The sequence below is a fragment of the Girardinichthys multiradiatus genome, chromosome 2 (assembly GCF_021462225.1).
Source record: "Girardinichthys multiradiatus isolate DD_20200921_A chromosome 2, DD_fGirMul_XY1, whole genome shotgun sequence".
Taxonomy (NCBI): Eukaryota; Metazoa; Chordata; class Actinopteri; order Cyprinodontiformes; family Goodeidae; genus Girardinichthys; species Girardinichthys multiradiatus.
Genome location: NC_061795.1, coordinates 39,737,585 through 39,763,595, shown reverse-complemented (window position 1 = coordinate 39,763,595; position 26,011 = coordinate 39,737,585). Strand labels below are relative to the sequence as shown.

The following is a 26,011-nucleotide window of genomic DNA, read 5'->3' as shown; positions in this document are numbered from 1 at the left end:
ATAAGGATAAATCTACCCTCCTGTGTGTTTTTTTCTCATTATTTAACAAGTAATCGGCAGAGATGGCAGGAAGACGGCTGATGAAGAAAGTATATTATAGCCCTTCAAATCCGGGAAGTTTTGGGGGTGTAGATAGGCTGAGGAGGGTTATGCAAGATGAAACGGGAAAGAAGGTTGCGGTTGAAAAAGTTAAAGATTTTTTATCAGGAGAAGATACCTATACTCTACATAAACCTGCAAGAATAAAGTTCCCGAGAAACAGAGTTTTTGTCACCAGACCATTGAGGCAGTTCCAGGCTGATCTCTGTGACATGCAAGCTCTGGCCATGGAAAATGATGGTTATAATTATTTATTAACAGTCATTGACATCTTTTCAAAAAGGGCGTATGTACGAGTTTTGAAGAGGAAAACAGCCGCTGAGGTGGTAAAGGCATTTGAATCAGTTTTTACAGAAAGCCAGATTCCCAAAAAACTTCAGACTGATGCCGGTAAAGAATTTTTTAACAAGAAATTTAAAGTTTTAATGGAGAAACACGGTATTGAACATTTTGCCACAGCGAGTGAAGCAAAAGCTTCAGTGATCGAGAGATTTAACCGCACATTAAAAACAAGGATGTGGAGATATTTTACAGCTAACAATACCCGGCGGTACGTCGATGTACTGCAAAACCTAGCTAGAAGCTACAACCATTCCTACCACTCCAGCATTAAAATGAGCCCTATGGAAGTGACCCCAGAAAATGCCTTTCAAGTGTTTCAGAATCTGTATGATGTCAAGTCCAACAGATATTGCAAGGACTCAGTGACAACGTTTAAACAAGGGGATCTTGTCAGAATATCCAAGGTCCGTGGAGTGTTTGACAAAAAATACGAACAGAGTTTTACGGATGAAGTGTTTACAGTCTATGACCGGATACCTCGTTCTCCTCCTGTATACAAACTCAAAGATTTGGATGGAGAACCTATCGAGGGTTCCTTTTACGCTGAGGAACTTCAAAAAGTAAAAATATTTAACGACAAGATGTATCAAGTGGAAAAAATATTAAAACGACGTACGGTCAAGGGAGTCAAACAGGTTTTTGTAAGCTGGAAAAACTGGCCTGAGAAATTCAACAGTTGGATCAAGTTTGATGAACTTCGAAACGTATAAAAAAGGTTTGCACTAAACCTCACAGTTGACACAGCATCATGAACCGTCAGGTAGAGGATGATGGCTTTTACGTTACTCTTCCATCTAATGCTAGCATGGAAGTGTTTAAAAATAATACCAGTTCAAGTTTCCGTGTAAATTTAGCTCAACATATTGATTTAGAAGGCCAATGGATGGTTGCATTAGCCGAGATTTCATACCCTCATACATGGCATAATTTACCGGATTATGATGCCTACTTTGAATGGAGGAAGGTTGGTGATGTGGAGATCAATACGCAAAGGATCAGAAGTGGCTACTATAACAGCGTTGTTCAACTCGAGACAGAGATGGACATGTTTTTCGAAAAATTGAAATCGGGTATACGCATTAAATTCAGCAAAGTTCAAAAGAGATTTGCATTTCAAGCAAATAGTCCGTATGAAATACGCTTCTTCAGCACTCTAGCTTATATGATTGGCGTGAAACCAGGGGAATGGATTCATGTTTCTGAACCAAAACTGGCTCCTTTTCCGGCGGATATAAAGGCTGGTTTCTATCACCTATACTGTTACAGCGACGTGGTCAGCCCACAAATAGTAGGCGACACTTTTGCACCTTTACTGCGGACCGTCAAAGTACAAGGCACATTCAGTGATATGATTACTCAGACGTTTAACCCCGCCCACTACCTTCCAGTCTCCAGAAGACATATTGAAAATATCAATATAGAAATTAAATCGGACCAAAACGTTCCTGTAAATTTCGTCTATGGAAAGACCGTCATAAGACTACACTTCAGACCGGTGATATCACAACATAGCCTGAGATAAATTTTATTTGTATAAACTATTCCAGAGATATGTATATAACCTCTAAGATTGATTGGTTATCATTCATATTACGCTGGTCATTCAACACTGCATCAAGCAGGCAAGAGAGAACATGGCACATCTAAGTCTGAGACGTGATCCAAATCGCTTTGTAAATTACTATGTAAGTCAATCAGGCGGTAATCTGCCAGGGTTTTATGGGGCCCCGGTCATGTACGGACGCGGAATTGGATCATTATTTTCAAAATTATTCCGCTTCGTATCCCCTCTGGTTAAAAAAGGATTTGCAATTGCAAAACCCCATCTTAAAACGGCTGCATCAAATATCGCTTCGGATGTCATCGGTAGAGCCGTGAGTAAAATGAGTGGTTCTGCACACATCGACGGTCAAGAAGGTTCAGGAATTATGGTTTTATCCAAAAGACCCAGAACAAGACCCCCTGGTGATCGTTTAAGGACGGTTAAAAAACAACGACAAACGCGAAAAAGGAGATCAGTCGCAGCTGACAAACGAAGAGGAAGGAAGTCATCCGCAAGTTTTGATATATTTAAATAATGGCTCTTTTACATAACAAATCATCAGAGTGCACGCTGGCAGAGTTGGACTTATTTTCTGCCCCGATGACGCAGCTATCGATCGAAGATAAAATTTACACCGAGATCCAGCCTTTATCAGCAATCACTGATGGAGGCCCGATCGAGTTTTTCATTCCGGGAGACGGAGAAAAGTATCTGGATCTCAACGATACGCTGTTGCATCTCAGAGTGAAAATTACTAACGAGAATGGAACAAACCTGCCAGATGATGCACCTGTAGGGCTCATCAACTACCCGTTAAACACCATCTTCAGTCAGTGTGACGTCACTCTCGGAGATCGAATGATTTCACAATCCAGCGCTACACATCCATATAGAGCCATGATTGAGACATTGTTAAACTTTTCTGAGGATTCTTTAAAAACCCAGTTTAGCTCCGGTCTTTTTTATAAAGACACTGCAGGTGCTCTGAACTCTATTGTTACAACTAACGGCCCTAACCAAGGTCTTAACAGCAGAGCAGGCTTTACGGCAAATTCCAGGGAGGTACATCTCCTAGGCCCCCTGCATGCCGACATATTTTTCTGCGAGAGACTTCTTTTAAACTCTGTTGACCTTAAAATTAAACTTACAAGAGCCAACGATGCCTTTTGTCTCATGGCCGCAAGAGACTCCACTTACAAACTCAGGATATTAGGAGCATCTCTTTTTATCAAAAAAGTTACTGTCTCTCCAGCTGTACGACTGGGGCACGCTTCAGCTTTAATGAAAGCAAATGCTCTGTATCCACTTTCACGTGTGAATGTAAAAACATATTCCATCCCTGAAAATTCAAGGGTATGCAACCAAGAGAATCTTTTCTTAGGCATCTTTCCCAAGTATGTGGTGATTGCGTTACTGGATCATGACGCTTTTACAGGAACACGCAATCTCAATCCGTTTGACTTTAATCATTTTGATATGGAATATTTAGCTTTGTGTAAGGATGGCAGACAAATTCCTGCTAAAGCCTTCCAGCCAAATTTTGACCAAGGTCATTCAGTGAGAGAGTATTACAACTTGTTTACGGCTACAGGACGACATCTAAAAGATCTTCCACTGAGTATATCACGTCAGGAATTTAATCAAGGATACTCTCTATTCACATTTAATCTTAACCCGGGTGAGGACACAGATGCTCTATCTCCAGTTTCCAGTGGGAATTTAAGATTGGAAATGCGCTTCAGAAACCCGTTGCCATATACCACCACGCTGATCATCTACGCTTGTTATGATTCTATTTTAGAGATTGATTCAAAGAGGCGTGTGCTGGTGGATTATTATTAATCTAATCAGGCATGAATAATCATGAAATTGAGAGCCTGATGCGTCATCTGCTGGGAGATTTGTTTTGCGGTGTGTGGCCGTGCGACCAGCTGCCGCTGCTAGCTGACAAATTCCCAGGGCCGGCCTACTTTATCGTGAATACACATCCTTCACACATGCCGGGGGAACACTGGCTAGCTCTGACATTGGATGAGAATGGTCAATCCAGCTTTTTTGACTCTTATGGATTCTCTCCGGATTTCGAGTTCTACCCGTCAAGCATCGTAACATTTTTAGAAGACAGATCCTCAAAAATATTGTATCATAATAATCAGCTTCAAAACACTCTGTCCACTGTGTGCGGTCACCATTGCATTTTTTATCTATGTCATAGAGCGTGCGGATTATCAATGCAGCAAGTGTTGTCGAAATACACCGGAGATGTGATTAAGAATGATTTAATGGTATCTAACTTTGTGAAAAAATATCAGAAATGTGTCATTAATCAAAGTTGTACATTTTATACTCACGGAACATGCTCTTTGGAGATGTTTCTGGATTGTTATGGAATTTAAAATGTCTTATTTTTTTTTTCATTGTTTGTTTTTTTTTTTCTTCTTATGATTTAATATTTGTGTAATGATATCATATGTTAGTGTGTGAAGTAGAGAACGAAGTTAGACTTGAAAAATATAATCAATAAATATTTTATTGAATAAAAAGAAATAGGCTACATGTTTCATTTTTCTTATAACGGTTTATGGTGAAAATGTAATCCATCGGGGTGGTAGTGTCGTCTTACGAAGAGACTTTTTTGATCTCCCATCAGCATTTTTTGGATCTTCCAGCTCAGATCTCGACCAGTAGGGAGAATGAGTTATCTGCCTTCTTCTTCTTCTTTTTCTACTCTGCTTAACGCTGGTGGGTGTACCCCCATTTTCAATCGATGTACCCTCTGTTTTGAAACGTCTATATTCTTCACGAGCATAAGGGTTAATGACTGAAGATATAGGGATGTTTACTTCTGACATGGAGTGTAGAAAATCAGACCATCCTCGGGTTTGTGATGCTCCAGATTTTTTAAACGGAAGCATGAGATTTTTCAACAAATCAATCATGTGGGACCCCTTTATAATATTTCCGTTAAATACAAATTCACCTCGCGAAGTCCAACTCTCACTTCTTTCGGATAATTTCTTCAAAATGTACTCGGCATTTTTACGATTGTGTTTAGGAAGGCTTTTCAGTACTTCCGTAAGAACCTGATCCTTAGGGGCCTCGTCCTGCCCTGGGCCTTGTTTTTCTTGGGACCGCTCATGTTCAGGAACCTCTGTGTCACGCTGCAGCGTTAAACTGACTCGCTGTTTTTCTTCTTTGACACCTTGCTTAAGTAAAGTCAGATACCTCTGGAGAAGAGCATCGTATCTCTTGATTTTTTCATAAGAAGTCAAACCCGGCTCGTTTAATATCGCTCTCATTTCAGCATCCAAATTCTCCTCCGCCGTCTGTCTGATGGACGTGTCTGACTGGGTCAGACGCTTGAATTGATGAGGGGAAATGAGAAACATCTTCTGCGATGTTCTGAGAGACATTATCTCCTGATGATTCCACCCACTAGATCACCGATCAAGGGTGCAAGAGCCGTTAAGATGGGCAGAATAAAACCACCTCGTTGCTTTTTGAGAGCCAACTGTTTAGTTTTTATCCCGGTTCTTTTATCACCCAACAATCTGATGATATTTCTTTGTTTCTTCAATTGTCGGTGTTGAGAGGGTGATAGTTTAATGTTACCTTTTAGGATATTCAGTGCAATCTCGCACAGAGCCTGAATAAAGTCGGGAGAGCAGTGTGCGAGAATATCTTTACGTTTCTGTGGACAGGCCTGGTACAATGCTCTGAATAATGGTAAATTCCTTTTTATACGCGCTGACATGATGACTTACTTTGTTCTGGGTACGTACACAGCAGGCCACTGCTGAGGAAGTATCCCCGTCCTCAGTCTGAAATGTTCTGGGCAGGTAGGCGTAAAATCGATGATTAAATATCCATGAGCTTCTCTCGTTGCGTCTTCAAAACTCTCCAAGAAGAGACCCTTTTGAGATGGAAACATTTGGCGGGCTAGTATATTCAGCTGCAGCTTATCTCTCGGGTTCTTAAACAACACCATATAATTACAGTTCAAACTAATAGTGCGACTGAACTTTCCCTGATGAAATACATTCTGAGTCAACATCATAACACTCATATTACGATGGTGACGAAACTGGGTAAAGACCTTCATCACGTTTTCATCATCTGAGGCTTGAGCAATAACATCGTCTAGAATAATCAGATGATTCTGATCAGGAGGAAACAGGTTTTCATCTTCAAAAGAATGAGGCAATCCTTCCACAAAGGTAATATTTTTATTCATCTTCTGCAATTCAGCATACATGGGTTGAAAAGATGTGTAAATCCATACAATATTTTCTGGAACAATATCCATGACATGATTACAGTTTTGTAAAATACTTTTTACAAAGAAAGTTTTCCCGCAGCCGCTGGGTCCAACTATCATACATGAAAAAGGGACTCTAAATCTAGGATCAAAATCAATCTCCTGTAAATCCATGTGACTTTTTATTTTATTTCTTCCTCAACTCTAATAACCGAAAGGCAGAGTTGTCCCGTCAGAAAAAAGACGTCTCTTATCATACACCAGTCGAAACTTTTTAAGAAATGTCGCGTTTGTCAAACGGAATCTCTTTTTATCCCTCCTGATCGTGTGCTGAGGGATTTCAATGACACCCTCACTTGACCCCTGTAAGTAGTCCTCGACCAGCCCTTTGATGCTGTCAAAATTGACCCTCTCGCTGCATTCATGCGTCTGAGTGATGCCTTTAGCACGTATCATTACATTTTTACGGTTTTTGGTCTGGTATGCATAACTCTTGGGTCCTGTCGATGCAAACTCCGAAATGCTGTCACCATCTAACTCGTCAGTAAGATCACCCAGATAATTCCCCAATTCCAGAGGAGTTTCACCACTTTTTGTCACATAAATCAAACTGTCCGTGTCAATATAAATCAATCTGTCCTGTAACTTCTCCATGCTGCTGAGAAGTTTTAAACGTGCATAAGCGGTGGTGAATGCTGCTATAAACACATTATTTGTCTTACTTGGTGGATATATGACATGTTTATTGAAATTCCACTGCACTACACACATTTCAGGGTTGAAAAAATGAAAATAGTTAACCCTGTATTTACTCGAGAACATGAAGCTGAAAAAGTCTTCAGGGTTAGTGATGACTGTGGTCTGAGACAGATCACTTCTTTGCGCAAATTTCCCCCAAAAACTGTTTAAACACAATTTTGCAACCTGCCTTTTGGCAGGATTCATCTCGATTTTCTCAGGGTCTAATTGGATGCCCTGATGCAGTTTGTAGTCGCTTATATACTTTGACTTACTCTCCTGATCCACTGCATCAGATGGATAGCCTGAAGCCTCCTGCTTACCCTTTAAAAAGCAATGAATGTAACCTTTAAAGATTGTATCACTTCTCTTTTCAAAATGCCACACCTCTGTGATTTAGCAAGACGATAACCACACTCCAACGCTTTACAGAATTCTACAGTGACCCAAACTCCGGTCAGAGCTCTTTCTTGATCATTATGCATGCAGGGACCTGACTGGTAATTTAATTCAGCGCATGAGCGGCAGAGAGTGAACACAAGTTTACCTTGGGATGTTCTGTAAGGTAAAACAGGGAACAACAGGTTACGTGGTGGGTAGACCACAGCTTTGATTATACCGAAGTAGCTGCTGGGGTCATCAAAATCTTTGTAAATGATGGTGGGGTGTCCGAGGGGAAAAACGCAGTTGGCGTTTACATAAGGGTACAGAGATGTGTAATCCACATAGTGTACAGTTTCATCCGGTTCCGCTGTGTACCTCAACTTCATAGGACAGGTGCGTCCACCATACAGAGCATCCCGGGGTGATAACGGTTCGGGTGCTTTAACTTTCTCAAGAAAGCTGATCACCCCTGGGTCTGATTTTTTCATTTCAATCCACTCATGCTCCCATATGACTTCGAGACGAAGGCCGTACACAGTTTGTAACACCTTGCTTCTCTCAACAGTGGCTGCGTAAAACTGTTCAAATGCGACCCCTCTCAACGGACACTTGTCATGAGGCATGTAACACTTTTTACAGCCGTGGAAAAAAACAGCCATAAAATTCAAACGCAACTTTGACACCGTTAATCTCTGCATACCCATCCACTGAATATGGCCCGATTTTCTTTTCACCCCTATTTAATGCATGCTCGATAAATATGGCTCTGCTGTCTGCAATCCAGCCGAGCCATTGAATGGACGCGCTGGAGAACGTTTTACTGCTACGTCTGTAGTCCAGAGGTGATGGAATGGCTAAGGTTTGAGGAGGAAGGAAATTGGTTACAAAAACCTTCATGCAGGCTGATGCTATTGTGATACTTTTAAACGGATCCACACTTGTCTCCTTAAAGAACTCGTCTCTGAATTTTAAGCATCCTTGAAAAAGAATTTCAACGTCATTTTTACAATAACGAATAGCTTCTTTCTTAAAGTCAAAGACCTCTTTGCTCGCTTCTGTGTACCAGCTGCTAAACACCTGTTGTTCTTGAAGACTCATGCGTTCTACAGCGTAGCAGGATGGAGGAGGAAAAGCCCCTACATACTGGAGATGTTGTTCAGAGGAAAATAGGTGGGGGAAAAAACCCTTGCTTTGATCGGTAAAGCCTAACGCTTTCGGCATGGCACTAAGCTTCATGCACATGAAGGACAGGCTATCAATGTATTTTAACCTGTAATCAGGGTCGGTTAAACAGAGAACTTTACTCCCTACCATGACGATATGTGGTTTAATGCCTAACTGCAGCATTGCTGTGAGAATCAGGTAACCATCGTACCCCCGCGCATTGTGCGCTATTAAGGTGTAACCTTTGTACATTGGCCTCCTGAAATGCAGGAGAAATTTTTGGGTGCAATTCAGTCCATAAGCGTACCATTCATCACCTTTCAACGTTTTAGCACAGACCAGAAAGGGGGTATGCACGCCGCTGTCATTGACGAAGCATTCGAAATCATAAAAAATCAGTTTATCATCAAGCTGATTAATTGCACTGCAAGGCAGAATGTAACACTTATGATCATCGCATGTAATGTCTAGGCTGGGGGGTACATTTTCACCGCAAATACTGCATTTTACATTACACACGTGTGGTTTATTCGGTTTACTGATTGGAATAACGTATATCCGTTTGCATACTTTACACAGTTTTACCAATTCACAGTCACTCATAGGCCTTTCAGCACTATTTCTGATGCGCGGTTCCCTGTGTCTGCTGAAACATGAAGAATTACGACAGATTCTTTGACAGCCTGCACAGCTTACAGGATTGCTAATCTCTTGCATACATTTATATGTTCGACACACTGGACAATAACCTTCACAATGGTGTGTATTGGCATTCTGATAGCTGGCGTAACAGTAATTACAAATATATCTGCACCCCATAAAACCTTTGAGATTTTTTATCCCATAGTAATGACCTTGAAATAACAGCAAAAACAGAGGGTTTGAACGATCGGGGAAACTGGTCTCAAATTTACACAGAGCAGTAGAGCCCGTGGTTCTGTGAAACACTACAATTTTTCTCTTCAGAATGGTTTCAAATTTACCAATATCACTAAAAGTAACTGCTGTTTGCTCATCGAGGCCTGCCTGATGCTGCCATCTCCTCCCCAGTTCTACAGCACGGTGATCAGTGAGCTCAGGGTCAGAGACGTGTGCGAGGCTGATTGCAAAACATAACTGATTACCGGTATTGTTTATAATATACAAATGACGCATTTTCTTATTAAACAGTTCACAGTCTAACGTTCCTGCAGCTTTACGCTTAGAACCTCCTGCTGGGTCATTAACAACCTGAAGAACAAATTCCATGTTATTATCTACAGGTATATTTGCATTCGATTGTACTAAATCGTCGAGGAAGTTTTCGAAAGCAGGCAGGATCATATTTCCATCATCTGTAACAGTAAATGTGATGTGACGATTGAGATTTTCACCCACTAATTCCAGCTGCACAACGTCGTTACGTCTGGTTAACGATCTCGCAGCGTCGGCTAATTCAATTATAATACGCATGATGTCTGTATAGAATGCTGCTAAATCTGGAACGTCACTTGGACAGGGCGGCGGTATGGTAAAAGGTCTCCTTATTTCATGGTTATTAAAATGTTCACGTTCAACCACAGCTGGAGGATCTCGCTCTATTTGATTAGAACTAACCGCTACTCCCGTATTAAAATTACCCCCGTGATGATCTGCGGAGTGTGACGTAGAGGGGGTATGATCATTTTCCTCAATGCTGCTGCTGCTGTGTGGAGACGGTTCGCTGTTCAAATCGGAAAGAGCCTGATTGATTACGTTTAAAACGTCACCGTGCTGATGTTCATTTATTAAATTTTCACTGTTAGCAGGAGATGCATTAACGGGGATTTCGTTAAGTTCATTAACTAAATTTCTTATTTCATCCAGGGCAAGTCTGATTACTTGATCAGAAATAACTGCTACGTCCGTATTAAAATGACCCCCGTGCCGATCTGCGGAGTGTGTCGTAGAGGGGTTATGATCATTTTGCTCAATGCTGTGTGGAGACGGTGTGCTATTTTCTTCTGCATTAACGGGAATTTCGTTAAGTTCATTAACTAAATTTCTTATTTCATCCAGGGCAAGTCTGATTCGGTTATCCATTTTCTATGAACATAAGAAACGAAAATAAAAAAAAACTAACCTACAGAAAAAATAATAAAAAAACACAGTGATCAGTTCAGTTTAAAATCACCTTGATGTCACCAAAATGCTTCTTTAACAGAATCTGACATGCAGCCAGAAGCGTTAACGAAGAGGCCTTATTACGAAGATCCCGTGAGACTGTAGAGACTGTCTTCCTGCGCTGTCCAGGTCTCGATGAAATCTGTTCCACCATCAACGTTGCCTCTGGAAAAGATAAAGAAAAAAAATAAATAAAAAGATAATAGATATATATATATATATATATATATATATTGAAATAATCACATTAAAGCTGAAAAAAAAAAAAAAAAAAAAAAAAAAAAAAAAAAAAAAAAGGGGAATTAAAATTAATTCAGTATGTATGTATGAATTAAAACGTACCGTTCATTAATCCACTCACTAGCGTTGCTCTGCTTTGTAGCGCAAAGAGTCGCTGTCTTTTGGCCGGGGTTAAATATTCTGTAAAAACAGAAGACAATAAAAGTTATCTTACGCTGCGCAGCACAGCGTTCATAAATAAAACGAAAAAATAGTTTTTAAAATACACAAGTTTTTTTTTTAATCTTACTCCGATTCTTTGCGGTAAAACCTGCAGATTTCACTTCTTGTTGGACTGAAACTGTGCCGTTCTGCTGAAAGCTGTCTTGATCTTTGAAAAGCGACCTTCTGGTGGGCGGATTTAATGTGGCATCTTTGGATGTATCTGTAAACAGGTTTATATGACATTTTTATTGAACTATGCTTAAAATACATATATATATATATATATATATATATTGTTTTTATTTAATTTTTATTTCCTTACCTTGCTCCTGCTCGACAACTATGTCTTCCACAGAGCTCTCAGTCGAATCTGTAAACAGTTTTATCTGAGGTTTAAAACAAAAGTCTCTAATAACACATAAATAAAATACATTCACTCTCAAAGAAAAACAGTTAGTTCTTAGGACTTACTTTCTGGAGGTGCCGGTAACTTATCCGGTGTGTCTTCAGGGGAAATGATGATAATTGGCGGAGGAGTATTCAAAGAATCTGTCGTAATTTCTGTGTTAGAAGAAAGTTCAGATGTAGTTGCGAGTTTTTCTTGTTTGGAGATAATTCGCCTTCTCAATTTAGAGTGTCGATTCCAGCCGCTAAATCCTCCAACTTGATCATTCGGGTTTACCTCTCTCATCAAATCTATAAATTGAAACATTGTCAAGGGTTAACTATAATATATATATATATATATATATATATTATTGCATTTAACATTTACTTACCATAATCTGATTGTGTCAAGATGAAATCATCAAGGTCATCAGCGGTGGGTTCTATGACAAAGAAACAAAAAAAAAAAATATATATATATATATATATATATATATATATATATAAACAATATATATAAACAAAAATTGAGAACATTCACATGCATTTAATGATACTTACTTACTTACTTACGTTTTAAGATGTCATTGTGCTTTTGTGAATTATCAGAAGAAGAAGCCACAATTTCCGGGTTTCCTGAAATATTTACCGACATTTTTTCTTGTCAGTACTGGTATTTTTCAATGTAACAAGTGTTATGGTTCAAAGACATTCAGCATTTGAAGACCCTGACACTGAGGTTAGCCAGTGAAACAGAGCCCCCAACATTTACACACAGTATTTTATACCAGAACATGACAGTGTTATCTCAACTGCAAAGACTATGTTTTTAAGACCAAAACCCTTCTTGAGTTCAAAGGTGATATGTTATCTAAGAAACAGACGTAACTGCCCCTTCCTGACATCGCCCCTAACAGTTGGGATATAGAATAACTGTAACCCTGTAACTCTAAGATGAAAAAGTAAAAATGTTTTTAGAAAAAGCTACAGGTAACTAAAATTATCATTCCTTTTTCCTAAAATGGAGTCTCTCATGATTCAAAAAACAAACACATCATTGCTAGTCAATTTGTAACTTGGAAACAGTATACTGATGTTCTTTTTTTTTTCTGTTAATCTGATATTCGTCTTACCTATTTCAGCTGCCTATGTTTTTAAGACCAAAACCCTTCTTGAGTTCAAAGGTGATATGTTATCTAAGAAACAGACGTAACTGCCCCTTTCCTGACATCGCCCCTAACAGTTGTAACCCCCTGTAACTCTAAGATGAAAAAGTAAAAATGTTTTTTAGAAAAGCTACAGGTAACTTAAATTATCATTCCTTTTTCCTAAAATGGAGTCTCTCATGATTCAAAAACAAACACATCATTGCTAGTCAATTTGTAACTTGGAAACAGTATACTGATGTTCTTTTTTTTTTCTGTTAATCTGATATTCGTCTTACCTATTTTCAGCTGCTTTTCCAGTATGTTGACGCAGAAGCTGAAGGTTTTTCTCGTTCCATCGATGTAGTGAAGCACAATTTTTTTTATTTACTTTTTTAGGTCTTTTCTATTTTGAACGGATTTAGACTGGCTCATATATTCAACAAATAGGTCCTGCTGTAAAGCAAAAATTAACTTACAATTCTGTCAGGTTACACAGTTCATTTATTAGGATTTCATGTGATAGGTCAACATTAAGTTGATTATACCTTTAAAAATATAAAAGGATGCATGTCTTTTTTTTGTTGTTTTGTTTTTTAGATGTATTAACGCCTGAAAAAAACATACAGATTATTAATAACACCCTTAAACACACCCCTGTGTGTTTTAATTGGCTCATTTAAGGCCTTCCCCGTAACACCCTTAAACACACCCCTGTGTTTTAATTGACTCATTTAAGCTATCGCCCCTAATGACGACAACCAATCAACATCCACTGTTACGCCCCTTGGACACACCCCCCCTGCCCACATGGCAACCACATGGCGCCCATATGCCCCCCACCGGAAGTCCCGCCCTCACCGGAAGTCCCGCCCACCTGTCAAAATGTTTGATGGAAGGGTGCACTTAAATTCTCTGATGCATGTGAGCATAGACTCCTGCGCAGTGGAGCAACTGGAGCAGCTGTTCCTCCATTTTAAAAGTGGAGGAACAATCTTGTTTCTGCATCGAGCTGAACGAAGCACAGAGCGTCATCAATCTTAAAGCTGGGTTTTAAACTAAATCTGGCTATTGACTGTTTAAATATAACCAACACAGCAACAAAACAAGATTTGAACTCAGGATCTCCAGGACAAGGTGATAGTGACTCAGACCTCTACATCACTAGACCTACCCCTCATAGTGCCCTTTGGGATTTTTTTATTAGTTCGGTCCATCCACCAAAGTTGTTTCATGAACTATAAGAGGAATTACTGATATACATGTTGCTTATACTTCACACACAGTATAGTGGTGGCGAAGTTCACACAGGGGGGATTCATTTGGTTATTTTCCAAACGTTTCAACATTTGCCCTCCTATTTTACATCATAATTAGACCTCTATGCATGTGAGGATGTCTAGTCATTAGATTTCTGCTGTTTCTCCAGGATAAAATAAAAGTAAATTTGGTTGAATTTTTCTTCAGCTCTAATCAGACTGAACTGTAATGATGCTCATTTTTTTTAAATACTGCAACGCTTTATTAAATTCATGCTCTTGCCAAGCTTTCACAGTTTGTGAGTTTTATCCGTACAGTAATGAATGACACAAAATTAGGAACAGCAAAGCTGCATTCAGAGAATAGGATAAGAACGCAGAGCAGAATGAGGAGAGAAAAGGCGTGGAGATGGTTAATGAGGAGTTTTTTATTAAGAGCGAAGGATGGAGGGAGGAGGGGATCTAAAAAAAGAAAGGTACTTACTATTTCACCTTGTCCTTTTCCTGAGGCAGCTCCACAATTCAAGACACCATCTTATCTTCATCATTGTCTGTTCTTACATCCTTTATCCCCTTCTTTAAGTCTTTTTTTTCAGTACTGAGCCTTTTAAGACTAATGGACCCTCGGCTCTCTTTGCAACAGCAAGCAGCTATGACAGAAAGAGCAAAGAATAATAAAACACAATATGCTGCTGTGGGGAGTAGGAGGATGAAGATGTGGAGGAGGGAGAGAACATGTTTCCTTACTCCCTTGTTAAAATAAGCCTTAAGCCCAACGGCGATTTTATATAACAAATGACTCGGGTTTAAATAAAACAATTTCCCACAGTCCAGTAACCTTAATTTTGGCAGCAATGATTGAAACACCTTTAAAGAGATGTTCTTTAATCACTTGTGGCTCACAATGCCCCAGAGAGCCCATTACTCTTACCTGGTTGTTTGAAGTCACTGTGGCTTGAAGAAAATATCTTTTTACAGTTGGTTAAACTCAGTGAGGGTCTAATTTTTTAAAACACACTCACACAGAAAGAAATTCCTTTATTTGTGTTGTGTTTGAGTCATTTCTGTTTTACTCTGAGGATGAAGTAAAGATGGCAGTGATGTTTTAATTCACCCATTAGCTTCAGGTTTCATCAACTTGCAAAGTCAAGAGAAAATGTAATAAACACAGCATCCTTTAACCGCTCTAAATAACTAGTTCAAAAACAGGATTCCCACGTTTGCCGAGAGTTGATTTCTGTCTCTTTTTGGGATTTTTTTTAAGTTGATGTCATAGCTTTTCTAGATCCATACAGTAATCATTTAATTGAAATGTTATGTGATGGACTAAAACATAATTATAAAATGGATTAAAAAATGCATGTTTTTCAAAACATTTTACAAATAAAAATCTGAAAAGTGGGGCATGTATTAGTATTCAGTCCCCCCTGAGTCAGTAATCATGGCTGCAGGTGTTTTGGGGTAGGTCTCTACCAGCTTTGCCCATCTAGATGAAAATGTGGGTCTATAGTTCTTTGTAAAACAGCTTAAGCTAAGTCAGCTTGGATAAAGAGCACTTTTGAACATCATTTTGGAATTCTTTGGACCACTGTACATATAAATATGGTTTGATGTACATCGATCCATTGTAACGTTTGCAGCCTCTAACATTTTTCTTCAAGCATTGTCCTGTGTTTAGTTTCATCTATATTCCCGTAAACTCAGCTTCCTTGTCCCTGTTGAAGAGAAGAATCCCCATAGCACAATGCTGCCACCACCATATTTCACAATGGGAATGCAGATGTGTAGTGTTACTTTTCTGACACACAGTATTTTGCATGTAGGAAAAAAAGTCATGTTTTTTGTCATCTTTCTAGAGCCCCTTTTTTTTTACGTCTGCTGTCTGCCTTCACAGAACAGCAGTAATTATGAAATTATCTGTGCTTTCACACCAAACTTTTGGAACGCTTTTTATTGTGCCAGAGTCCGGTTTCTGGAGAGGATCACACCAATGTGAACCCATCCCGGACCTTGAAACGGGCCAGAGAACCGTTCCCTGGCACAATTACAATTGCCAGCCTCGGCATGATATATCTGGAGCCTGGAGCTGTTCGCTTGCATTGTGATTTTGTGCCATTCCCAGCGCACCATATGATGTGACGTGAGAGCAGCGCATTTGAGTACAAGAAGAAGAAAAAGAAGAAAAACATAGAGCTCAAATCAGAGGACAAAATAGTTTTCAAATGTCTTGTGGGGCTACATGGAGTAGTAAATAGGTTCAGGCACACAACTATATTTGAACACCAAAGTAGCAACAGAAATCCTGATAACACAGACTTTCTTCTTTGTGCTTTTTTTCTTCTCAATCAGTGCAATACTTCAGCAATACTGCCCCCAAAACAATCCGTTGCAACTCCATGGCATTGTCAGGTCTAAAAATATCTAAGTGAACACAAACCACGGCAACTGAAGGTGTCACTTTTCTCAATTTTAACGATCTCAGACCGGACCAGCAGTTTGAATGCACCCTAAATTACAAATAACCGGACTAGATTATTACCAGATAGGTTATTTTTTGTTGGTCTATCACAGAAAACTGTAACCAATTACAGTGAAGTTTGTGGTTGCAATGTGATGGTAAATGGAAAAGTTCATGGGGCATGGATACTGTTACTAAGCACTGCATATGAGTGAGTTTACTGGGAAGAATTTACCTTTTTGAGCTTAGATGAGGATGAGGGCTGCAAAGCAAAAATTCTGTTCATGGTTTTTGGTCTGATTTGATCGATGAACCCATTCAGATGTAAAACATTTGAGGGTTCTGGAGTGGAATGTAAGGGTGGAAAACTTGAGTGGGAAAAAAAGAGTCGGACTTGCAGTCAAATTCTGTAATTTAAGTAGAAGCCAGTAGAGCTGAATGAAAGGTGGAGTAATATCTTGACTTTGTGTGGTATGGTTAAGAACCTTGACTGGCAAGGGTTGGTTATACTCCCAACGGGAGGATAACAATACACATATGGAAGTGTCTGCTGGTCAGGGAGGAACGGATGGAGTCCCGAGATGTTCTTGAAGTCAAAGAAAGTTTATATGTTGATAAGTTTAATTTGCAACTTATGACAGATGATGCAGAGGAGCTAACCTGTACTTCCAGAAGGAGGTCTATCTTAAAGTCTATCATGCTACATTTTCAGAAGCTTGTATGACTTTGTTTCCACCACCATAATGAAACTGAGTCAACGTTTTCTTTACAAGATTGTTGGAGTCAGCCATTTTGGTCACACAGTTGAACATGCGCAGCTCAACAGACATCACAGCTCTGACGTCACCTGGGATTATAAAACCCGCGGAAAACAAACTTTCTTTGCCACTTCCAGCATGTCTCATGGGACGACACAACGGAGGCGCATTTCTGGAGAAACAAAAGCTCGCAGGCGAACGTTTGCTCCACAAGGCCATTCCCGGAAGAGCTTAAAAGGTGGAATCTGTCTGATACAAGAAGGTCAGAAGATTCATATGCCGATCGAAGACCACGCCAACACCCGGCGCAGGTGAAAACCCACAGAGGTTTTATTTCCAAGGAGATGAGTTTTTTCCATGTTGATTCAATCAACTAAACGGTTCTTAATATTTTTCCCTCCTGGACGGATGAGAAGTTTACCTTTTTTCTTGAGGTGATCACGGACGCGTGATTCCCCCCCCCACCCCCCGTTTTTCTTCAGACCTGACCCATCCTCAACCGGTGGAGAGAAGAAATCAACGTCAAAAATTGGGTGGGTACATTTAAGAAGTCTTGGCAGGATGAGGCATAGTTAAAGTGATTTAGAATCACCAGTAGTTAATCCAAGATATCAACTTGTTGCATGCAATACTGATTGAAGTGTTTTATGCTGAGCTGTGTTTGATTTGCTGTACAAGCGCTGCTGAATCGTGCGTGTTCATGTTTTTCTCTGGCTGATCCCAAATCAGCCGGGAGTTAGAAGTTGGTCTTTTAAAGTTTTTCATTCAAAGCAACTGCAGTCTGGGCCTCGCCTGACCACTCCTTTGTTCCAGTTTTATCACTGGAGTTTTTCCACTGAGTTCCTGCCTCAGAATTTTATGACCCTTTGTTTGAGATTCGGAGCAATCAGGTGCTAGTGGCTAAGGGCACAGCTCACCGTCTACCAGCTGATCGGCACAATTGAGTCATCAGTACACCAGGAGGACTTCTCTTTCCATTTAACCTAAATTGTACATTTTGTCCATAAAACTGCTGGTGTGATATTCATATACACTAAATGCGCATATATATATATATTTTATTTTTATTTTTAGGTAGTCATTTTTATTCCCTTTGTGTAGAATATTGCTTGTTAGTTAGGTGAAGGTTTTTTGGACCAGAATAATGGTATATCAGAAGTATTAGGCTTGAGTAAATCTTCATATATATAATTTAGAGAAGCATTTGTGTTTATTTCGTGCAAGAGAGATTTATCCGTCAAAACAAGGTCGAAGTTCCCCCACCTTCGGTGAAGTGGTTGAATTAACAGTGACATTTAGTGCTTTTGGTTAATAATTTATCAATTATTAGTGATGAATAAGTAATTGTAATTATTAAGAACTTTGAGCCCATAATCACAACACCAGAGGACATCTCTGATTTCTATTTGTAAGTAATGATTTTTGGTTAAGAAATTATTTTCCTGAATTATGATTTTTAATTATGATTTTTGATAAATATTAATTAATCATAATCCTTACAAGAACTTACAAGAACTCAAGTCTTTGGATTTTAGGTGCATTGAAAAACAAGATTGTACGTGGTACTGACTTGGTCATATTTTTGAGAGATTTATTTTTTAAAACAAATTATGTATTTTTATGAATGTTTGAAATCTTTGGTAAAAATAACCAATACAGTTATAATGCATATACAGTTGAGCCCCAAAATTATTCACAACGGTGGCCGATTTAGATTTAAAAAATGTTTCTTTCAACCAATAAACTTTCTGATAGGAAATGACATGGGTGTCTCTCTATAGATGATTCATGTAAAAGGAGTATCAGTAAAGAAAAAACATTTTTATTTACATTTTAATATATGATTTTATTTCAAAACTCATTTATACTCTTAATAACAAACGTAAAAATCTTGAATGAACACACATGGTATTATGTAGCAAACAAAAAATTGTAAAATAACATTTTTTTTATTTTTATTTTTTAGATTCCTTAAAGTCGCCGCCCTTTGCTGTAATGACTGAAATATTAACCTTCGGCTGCCTCTCAATGAATTCTTGGAAGTTCTTTCAAGAAACTTTGGAATCTATTTCAGGTGACCACTTCATAAAGCATGGGGAGAGAACGCTAGTAGAGCAAAGCAATCATCAAGCAAAGGGTGGCTATTTTTAAGAATGATTAGTTATTTCACACTTATTGTTTGCTCTATGATTCTATGTGTGTTCATTCACAGTTTTCTTTCCTTTGGTGAGTATCTACAACGTACATAGTCATGAAAATAAAGAGACCCATTTAGTGAGAAAGTGTGTTTAAAACGTTTGACCGGTGGTGTACATATTTTGTGTACTTCTATGTGGGGTAAATGGAAGGCCATTTGCAAATTACCTGGCAGATGGATTGTCAAATTGATTGGATACTGGTTGAATTAAACAAAACGAAAAGAGATTTTTTTGTCTTCATCTTCATTAGACATTACTTGATATGTATGGTGTGTATGATCTATAAAGCTTGATGTATAACTCTGATTACTGTAACTGTTGTGTCCAACCAGCTGGCGTGTTTTTTGGGTAAAGATCGAGCCAGTACTACAGCGAGAGACATTAGGTTTGTAGTTGTTGGGGAAATGGATTTGTTTAACTTTGGGTATGAAATATTGTGTTTTTTATTTGGCAAAAAATTATCAAATTTAATATAATCAGAATCATAGTCGGCTTTATTACCTAGTTTGTACAGACAAACAACGAATTTGACTGTGTTACACATTACTCTTTACTCTTGATAATAAATATTTTTAAAATGTACATATATACACAATCTAAATAAATTCTAAAATTGCACCGCTTAAGGTGGCAGCAGGTTGGAGTGGCTCTGTTGTGACTTTTTATTCTGATTATTTATTTTTAACAACCCAAATTCCTCCTGTGGTGGATAAAACTGATATTTTTTGGACGATAGTCCTCTCCGGTGTTGGATGCTTTGCATCTACAAGGATTTTTGCTGATACTTTTTTACTTTAGGACATTTGTTATGATGTGTCACCATGGCACCAGGGTTGTTTTTTACAGCTGGGAGCAGCTGATTAATATCTCAAAAGCTCAAATAATACATCAACTACAACCCCAAATCCCTGATGAGTTGAAGAGGAGGCACCGTGGATGCAGAGCAGGAGCAAAGAGAAGAGAGAGAAGGTGACAATTCAAACCATCTCTTCCATTTATTATGATGGGCAATGTGAGATCGTTGGAAAACAAGTTGGATGAAATCCAAGCCCTACAAAGCACCCAGCCAGAGTATCAGGAATGCAGTATTATGAGTTGTTCTGAGACATGGCTGCAGGATCATATCCCTGACTCCAGCATCTCTCTGCCGGGCTTTCTGACCATACGAGCAGACAGATTTAAAGGAGTGCCAAACGTAAATTATTATTTAGTGGCAGTACTTGTGGACTGGCAGTACTTGTGAACAACAGATGGTGTAATCCAGGACATGTAACTGTGAAGTTTCGTCTCTGCAGTCCAGATAATGAACTGTCAGCAGTAAGTTTTCGTCCATATTATTTACCCAGAGAGTTCACCAGTGTTATTTTGGCAACAGTTTACATTCCACCTTTAGGTGTTTCTGACACTGCATGTGATGCCATCAACTCAGTTGTTGCTAAGCTACAGACACAACACCCCTATGCGTTTGTGACAATATCTGGTGATTTTAACCATGCTTCACTCTCTGCTACACTTCCAACCTTTCAACAGTTTGCCAGCTGCTCTACCAGAGAGAACAAAACATTGGATTTGTTTTATGCAAATGTCAAGGACTCATACATCTCTACAGCAAGACCTCCTCTAACCAAGTCAGATCACACTCTTGTTTTTCTCTGCTCAAAATATAACCTCCCTGTCCAGAGGCAACCTGTAATAAAAAGAACTGTGCGAAGATGGTCACAGGAAGCTGAAGAATCCCTGCAAGGCTGCTTTGACTGAGTGACTGAGTTTGTCACCGACTATATAAACTTCTGTGTGGATAACACCATCCCCACCAGAATATTGAGATGCTTCCCCAATAACAAATACTGGATCACCAGTGACCTGAAGGACCTGCTTAACAAGAAAAAAGAGCCTTCAGAGAGGCAGACAGGGAATTATTGAGGAGAATACAGAAGCAACTTAAAGTCAAGATAAGAGACAGCAAGGAGGTCTTCAAGAAGAATCTGGAGAGCAAGCTCTAGCAAAACAATATCAGAGATGTGTGGTCAGGGATGAAGAAGATCACAGGCTTCTAGCAGAAAGAAGATCAGACCGATGGATGTCTGAACAGAGCCGATGAACTAAACACATTCTTCAATAGGTTCAGTTCAGAAACAAGCTCAGCATCCTCCTCTCCTGTTCACAACCAAACAGATATCTGACCCTCCTTTGACCTAACGCTTTCCTGTCACACCTCTAATGTTTTTTCTTCCACCTTGGCCATGGACCCTTCTGGTTCTACATGTTTGCCTTCAACCAAATCAGAAGATACTGATGCTCCCTTTGCCTCCCCCTTCCACCTGTGTGTCTCAAGAAGTCAGGTGAAGAGACAACTGAAGAGACAGAACCGGAATAAGGCTGCAGGTCCAGATCGTGTCAGCCCTAGAGTGCAGAGCAGCTCTGTGGGATTCTGCAGCACCTCTTCAACTTTAGGCTGGCCCAGAAGAAGCTTCCAGTGTTGTGGAAGACCTCCTGTCTTGTTCCGGTACCAAAGAAAACTCAACATTAGTCTTCAATAACTATAGCAGGGGTCCTGTGATATCCTTCAGGTGCTTCAACACCAGTCGCTCATCATCAGAGCAACAGATCTGTAGTCATTTAATCCTGGCCCTTTTTATTTTTAGGTGCTGAAAGAGCTTATTGACATCTTCCTCTGAGATCCTAAGTCTAGGCAGGGGGTCTGTAGGTAGGGTGGTGGTTGGTGTATGGCAAGAATTTATCTGAAAGGGATGTGGAGAAGTTCAGAATCAGCTTTATTGCTAAGTTCGTACATACAAACAAGGAATTTGACTCTGGTACACTTTGTTCTCTGGGTTTTCTTTTTTTAATGCATTAGAAGATATATTTATGCATATATATTTATGTCCTTAAATACATATATACAAATATACACATATACTTCAGTGTGCAGTTGTTTGGTACTCTAGTAATTGTTCATCAGAGAAACAGCCTGGGGGAAGAAACTGTCTCTGTGGCAGCTGGTTTTAGTAAACAGCGCCCCGAGCGATGGCCTGAAGGTAAAACTGTAAACAGTTTATGTGCAGGGTGTGTGGGGTCTGCAGAGATTTTAGCAGCTCTCTTCCTGACCCTAGACCTGTATAAGTCCTGGATGGAGGGAAGGTCAGCCTTGATTATTTTCTCTGCAGACCTGATTATTCATTGCAGTCTGGACCTGTCCTGTTTTGTGGATGAGCCAAACCACACTGAAATGGATGAAGACAGGAAAGACTGAATGATGGCAGTGTAGAAGATGACCAGCAGCTCCTGTGGAAGGTTGTACGTCTTGAGTTGCCTCAGGAAGTACAGTCTCTGGTGGGCCTTCTGCCGAACAGTGCCTATGTGTGAAGACCATCTCACGTTCTCAGAGATGGTGGTTCCTCGGAACCTGAAGTGGTCCACAGCTGACACGGTGTTGTTGTCCACCATAATTTCCACAGTCTTGAGCAGGTTGAGTTCAAGGTAGTTCTGACAACACCAGTGTACCAACCAATCCACCTCCTGTCTTTATGCAGACTCATCACCGTCCTGGATCAGACCAATGGATCAGTCCGTCTTAGTGGTCCTTAACTACATGCAATCACATGCATGGCTCATTAATACAACATTAAGAATCAATCGTCCAAAAGGTTATTGATTTCTAATTCAATAAATTTCTTTTGAAATATTATTTTATTAAGATAAGATTTTATTTATCGTTCTGCTTTGCATTGTGACCTGGTTGTTTGATGACATAACCACTACTGTTATTAGTTTTAAAGCTAATTTGACAAACTTTGCTTCCTAAACAACCATATTAACCCAAACTTTGATATCGCTGCATCATTCAGTTTAATTATTAAATTCCGGTTGTACTTTTTTTTTTTTTATTTGTTTTCCTTATTTTTTTTATTTAAAATTAGTAGTTTGGTTGAATGTTACTAACCTTTTAAAAGGGTTTGATGACTAAGGTATTTTGTTAATAAATTCTTTCTTTATTTTGGAGTTGTTTGTGTTTATTTTGTATATGTGTGTAGGAGTTGCAAGGAGTTTCTCCTTGTGGTTTGTTTCTGTTTTGCCTCCTGAACTTGTGCTTTTGGATAACCTGCCTGTACTTTGCCTGCCTGCTTTCTGTAAGTTCACCTTTAGTTTAATTATTAAACTTCATCTACTCACCATGCGGCCTCCTCGCCATGTTCTGCATCCCGGTCCTGCCTCCAAACCCACAACACTGACACAGGCAGGTATTCATAAAACACCACCTGACAGAGACTGAAAGCTGTTTGATTATTATTTCCTGATAATCAGGTGGTACTCCAACATGGTAATTTGGATTAAAATTAATAACTTTAATAATTAGTTTCAGCATTTAAAAGTTAATGCAAGCCTATTGTTGCACAATGGCATTCATTTTCAATTTCATGTTTGTTTGTGTTGTTTCTTTACATAGTTTATCTTCAAAATGTTAGTGTGATCATTAATAGGTTTATTCTGTCCTTTCAAATTTAATTATTTCAAACTCAAGTGTCAATGTTGTGATTCTGACAAATCTATGTTTATAACATAAATAATAATTTCTGTATAATATGCAATAAGAGCTGACTGAATAAAATAATTCACCTCAGGAGATTTATTTAGATACAAGACTAATCAACTTTAGAAACAAAACTGACAAGATGTTTGATACATATAATAGAGTAGCATTTATCAGTTAGTGTGTTGCAGGATTTTCTTTCCTTGCAGCCAAAATGTTTTACTTTAATGAAAGGAAAAGAAGAATAAGTCCCTGTACAGTCCCTTTTCCAATGTCAACAGACAGCACTAGATTTTATTACATATAAAAGAATAAGTTTTTCACCAAACCTTTATTGTTTGATATTATGCTTTTGGAATCATGAGAGGTCCATGACAAAACATACATGTCTGCTGGTTTACAGACAGTAGAGTACTGCTGAAAGAATACAAGAGTAGAATCAGACTGCACAAAGGCATCCTAAAAGTGTCTTTGTGCTGCTGTTCCTTCAAATGCTTCCAGCCCAGATCTTCCTGTTGACATTGTGCAGGTGTCTGGAAGAGGAAATGATAATATCACACTGCGTCAGAGCAGTTATGAATTGTTTACTGAATGAATAATCGGCCGACCACACACTGAGTGATGTTATATCTGGCAAGATGAAAATGGTGCCCTGCGTTGGCACCGCTGTTCTAATAACATGCTGGAAATCCTGTTGCCTGCTAAAAAGGTAAAATCCACTCTGCCTTTGTAGCTGGGTGTCGCTCCTAGTTTCTCCTGCTCTCTTTTGTGTTCTCGGTTTGCAAACTATTATTATTTCTTGCTCTCCGGGTGCTGCAAACAGGAAAATGTTGTAGGAACACCCAAAGCCTTGGTTTTACGGGGGTTTAGTGAAGCATGTATGAAAGGAAACACTAGGCTGAACACAGAGAAGCAATTTATTTTCAACAAAAGAACAAAGCTGTGTGCATGCTTCATTGATAAGTCCCCAATAAAGAAAGCTGAACTTTATTTATATAAAAAGAAAAGATTTAATCTGTAACTAGATCACTAGATCACTAGAAGATCCTAAATCTAGACACACATGGTGTTGGTTGATTCCCTGTGGTTCTCTAATGCACCCATTGGTTCCCATATCAGCCACTGTTGGATCTGTACAGTCCACAGGACAGTTGTAGTTATCTTGACTATTTCTCACATGCAAAATATTCTGTTTAAAGGTGAGACTAATGTTTTATGTGCTGAACAACCAGCAACTCAAAGCCCCTTCTATTTCAAGCCTGACTTAATAATCCCTGAACTGTCTGTGTTTTCAGCACACCAGACCAGACCCCCTTTCCTTTCTGTGTATGGTAAAAATCAGTCATCCTCAGAGGCACACAAACGCAACAAAAACTGCATTTTTCATTTGTTACCTCAGCGACAGAAAGCTGCAGCACTTGCTGTTGCTTGTTCGAACTGGTTTATGTAACTTGAGTCACAGAGTGTCAAAGCGGAGGAGAAAAGTGAAGCTAAATTTCTTGTCATCCTTGCTCACAGTCATTGTGCCACCTGGCCCTGCTGATGTCTTTAGAGAACATCCAGTGGTAGCTAGTTTTATTTACATCCCAATTATTTAAGCTGAACATTTTATCCAGGCCTTATAAAAACCCTTTTCAGGGATTTCTTTGTATAAAAATTAGTTTTAGAAGTAAATTTGTTCAGTGTAATGGTTTGTTGCGTCCATGCATCATCATTTCACATTTAGTCCTTCCACCTTTTTTGAAAAACCTTTGTCTAAAAACACCATCTCCTGCTTTTGTGCCTGCTTCTGCTCTCATTGTGTGGACAAACACCTCTCATTGTGCTTTTAGCTGCTCCTGTTGTAGTTGCCCCTGTTGATTGACACGTTGCTGCTCTTGTTGTTGTTGTTTTTCTGCCTACAGACGGTCTGGTTGGATCTGCACCAGAGGCTAACAGATACAGATGGCACCCCAAGCGCAGTAAGTAGACAAAACATTAAATGAATACATCCTGTGAGTTACGTCAACGCACGCAGCCTCGGGTCCAGCATCGTTTTCCTGCTGCCCTTGATGTTCTGAACCAATAGCCAATTTAGTGAATGCATCAGGGTTGGGATCTTAGTTATTTGCCTGGAAACATATCAGACCTTATTTATAGAAATCAAGGAAGAACATGTCTA

General features: G+C 39.2%; 1 protein-coding gene across 3 annotated transcripts in view; it reads left to right on the top strand.

Moving 5' to 3' along the window:
* Positions 1-26,011, top strand: part of necab2 (N-terminal EF-hand calcium binding protein 2) — a 231,945-nt gene that overhangs the window by 131,877 nt on the left and 74,057 nt on the right. For 2 of the 3 annotated variants that reach the window (XM_047345691.1, XM_047345697.1), the window contains exon 9: positions 25,755-25,811. The exons of the other annotated variant lie outside the window; for it this stretch is intronic. In XM_047345691.1, the coding sequence (XP_047201647.1) occupies positions 25,755-25,811 (57 nt within the window). The remainder of the gene's footprint in view (positions 1-25,754; positions 25,812-26,011) is intronic. 3 annotated transcript variants of the gene reach the window in all.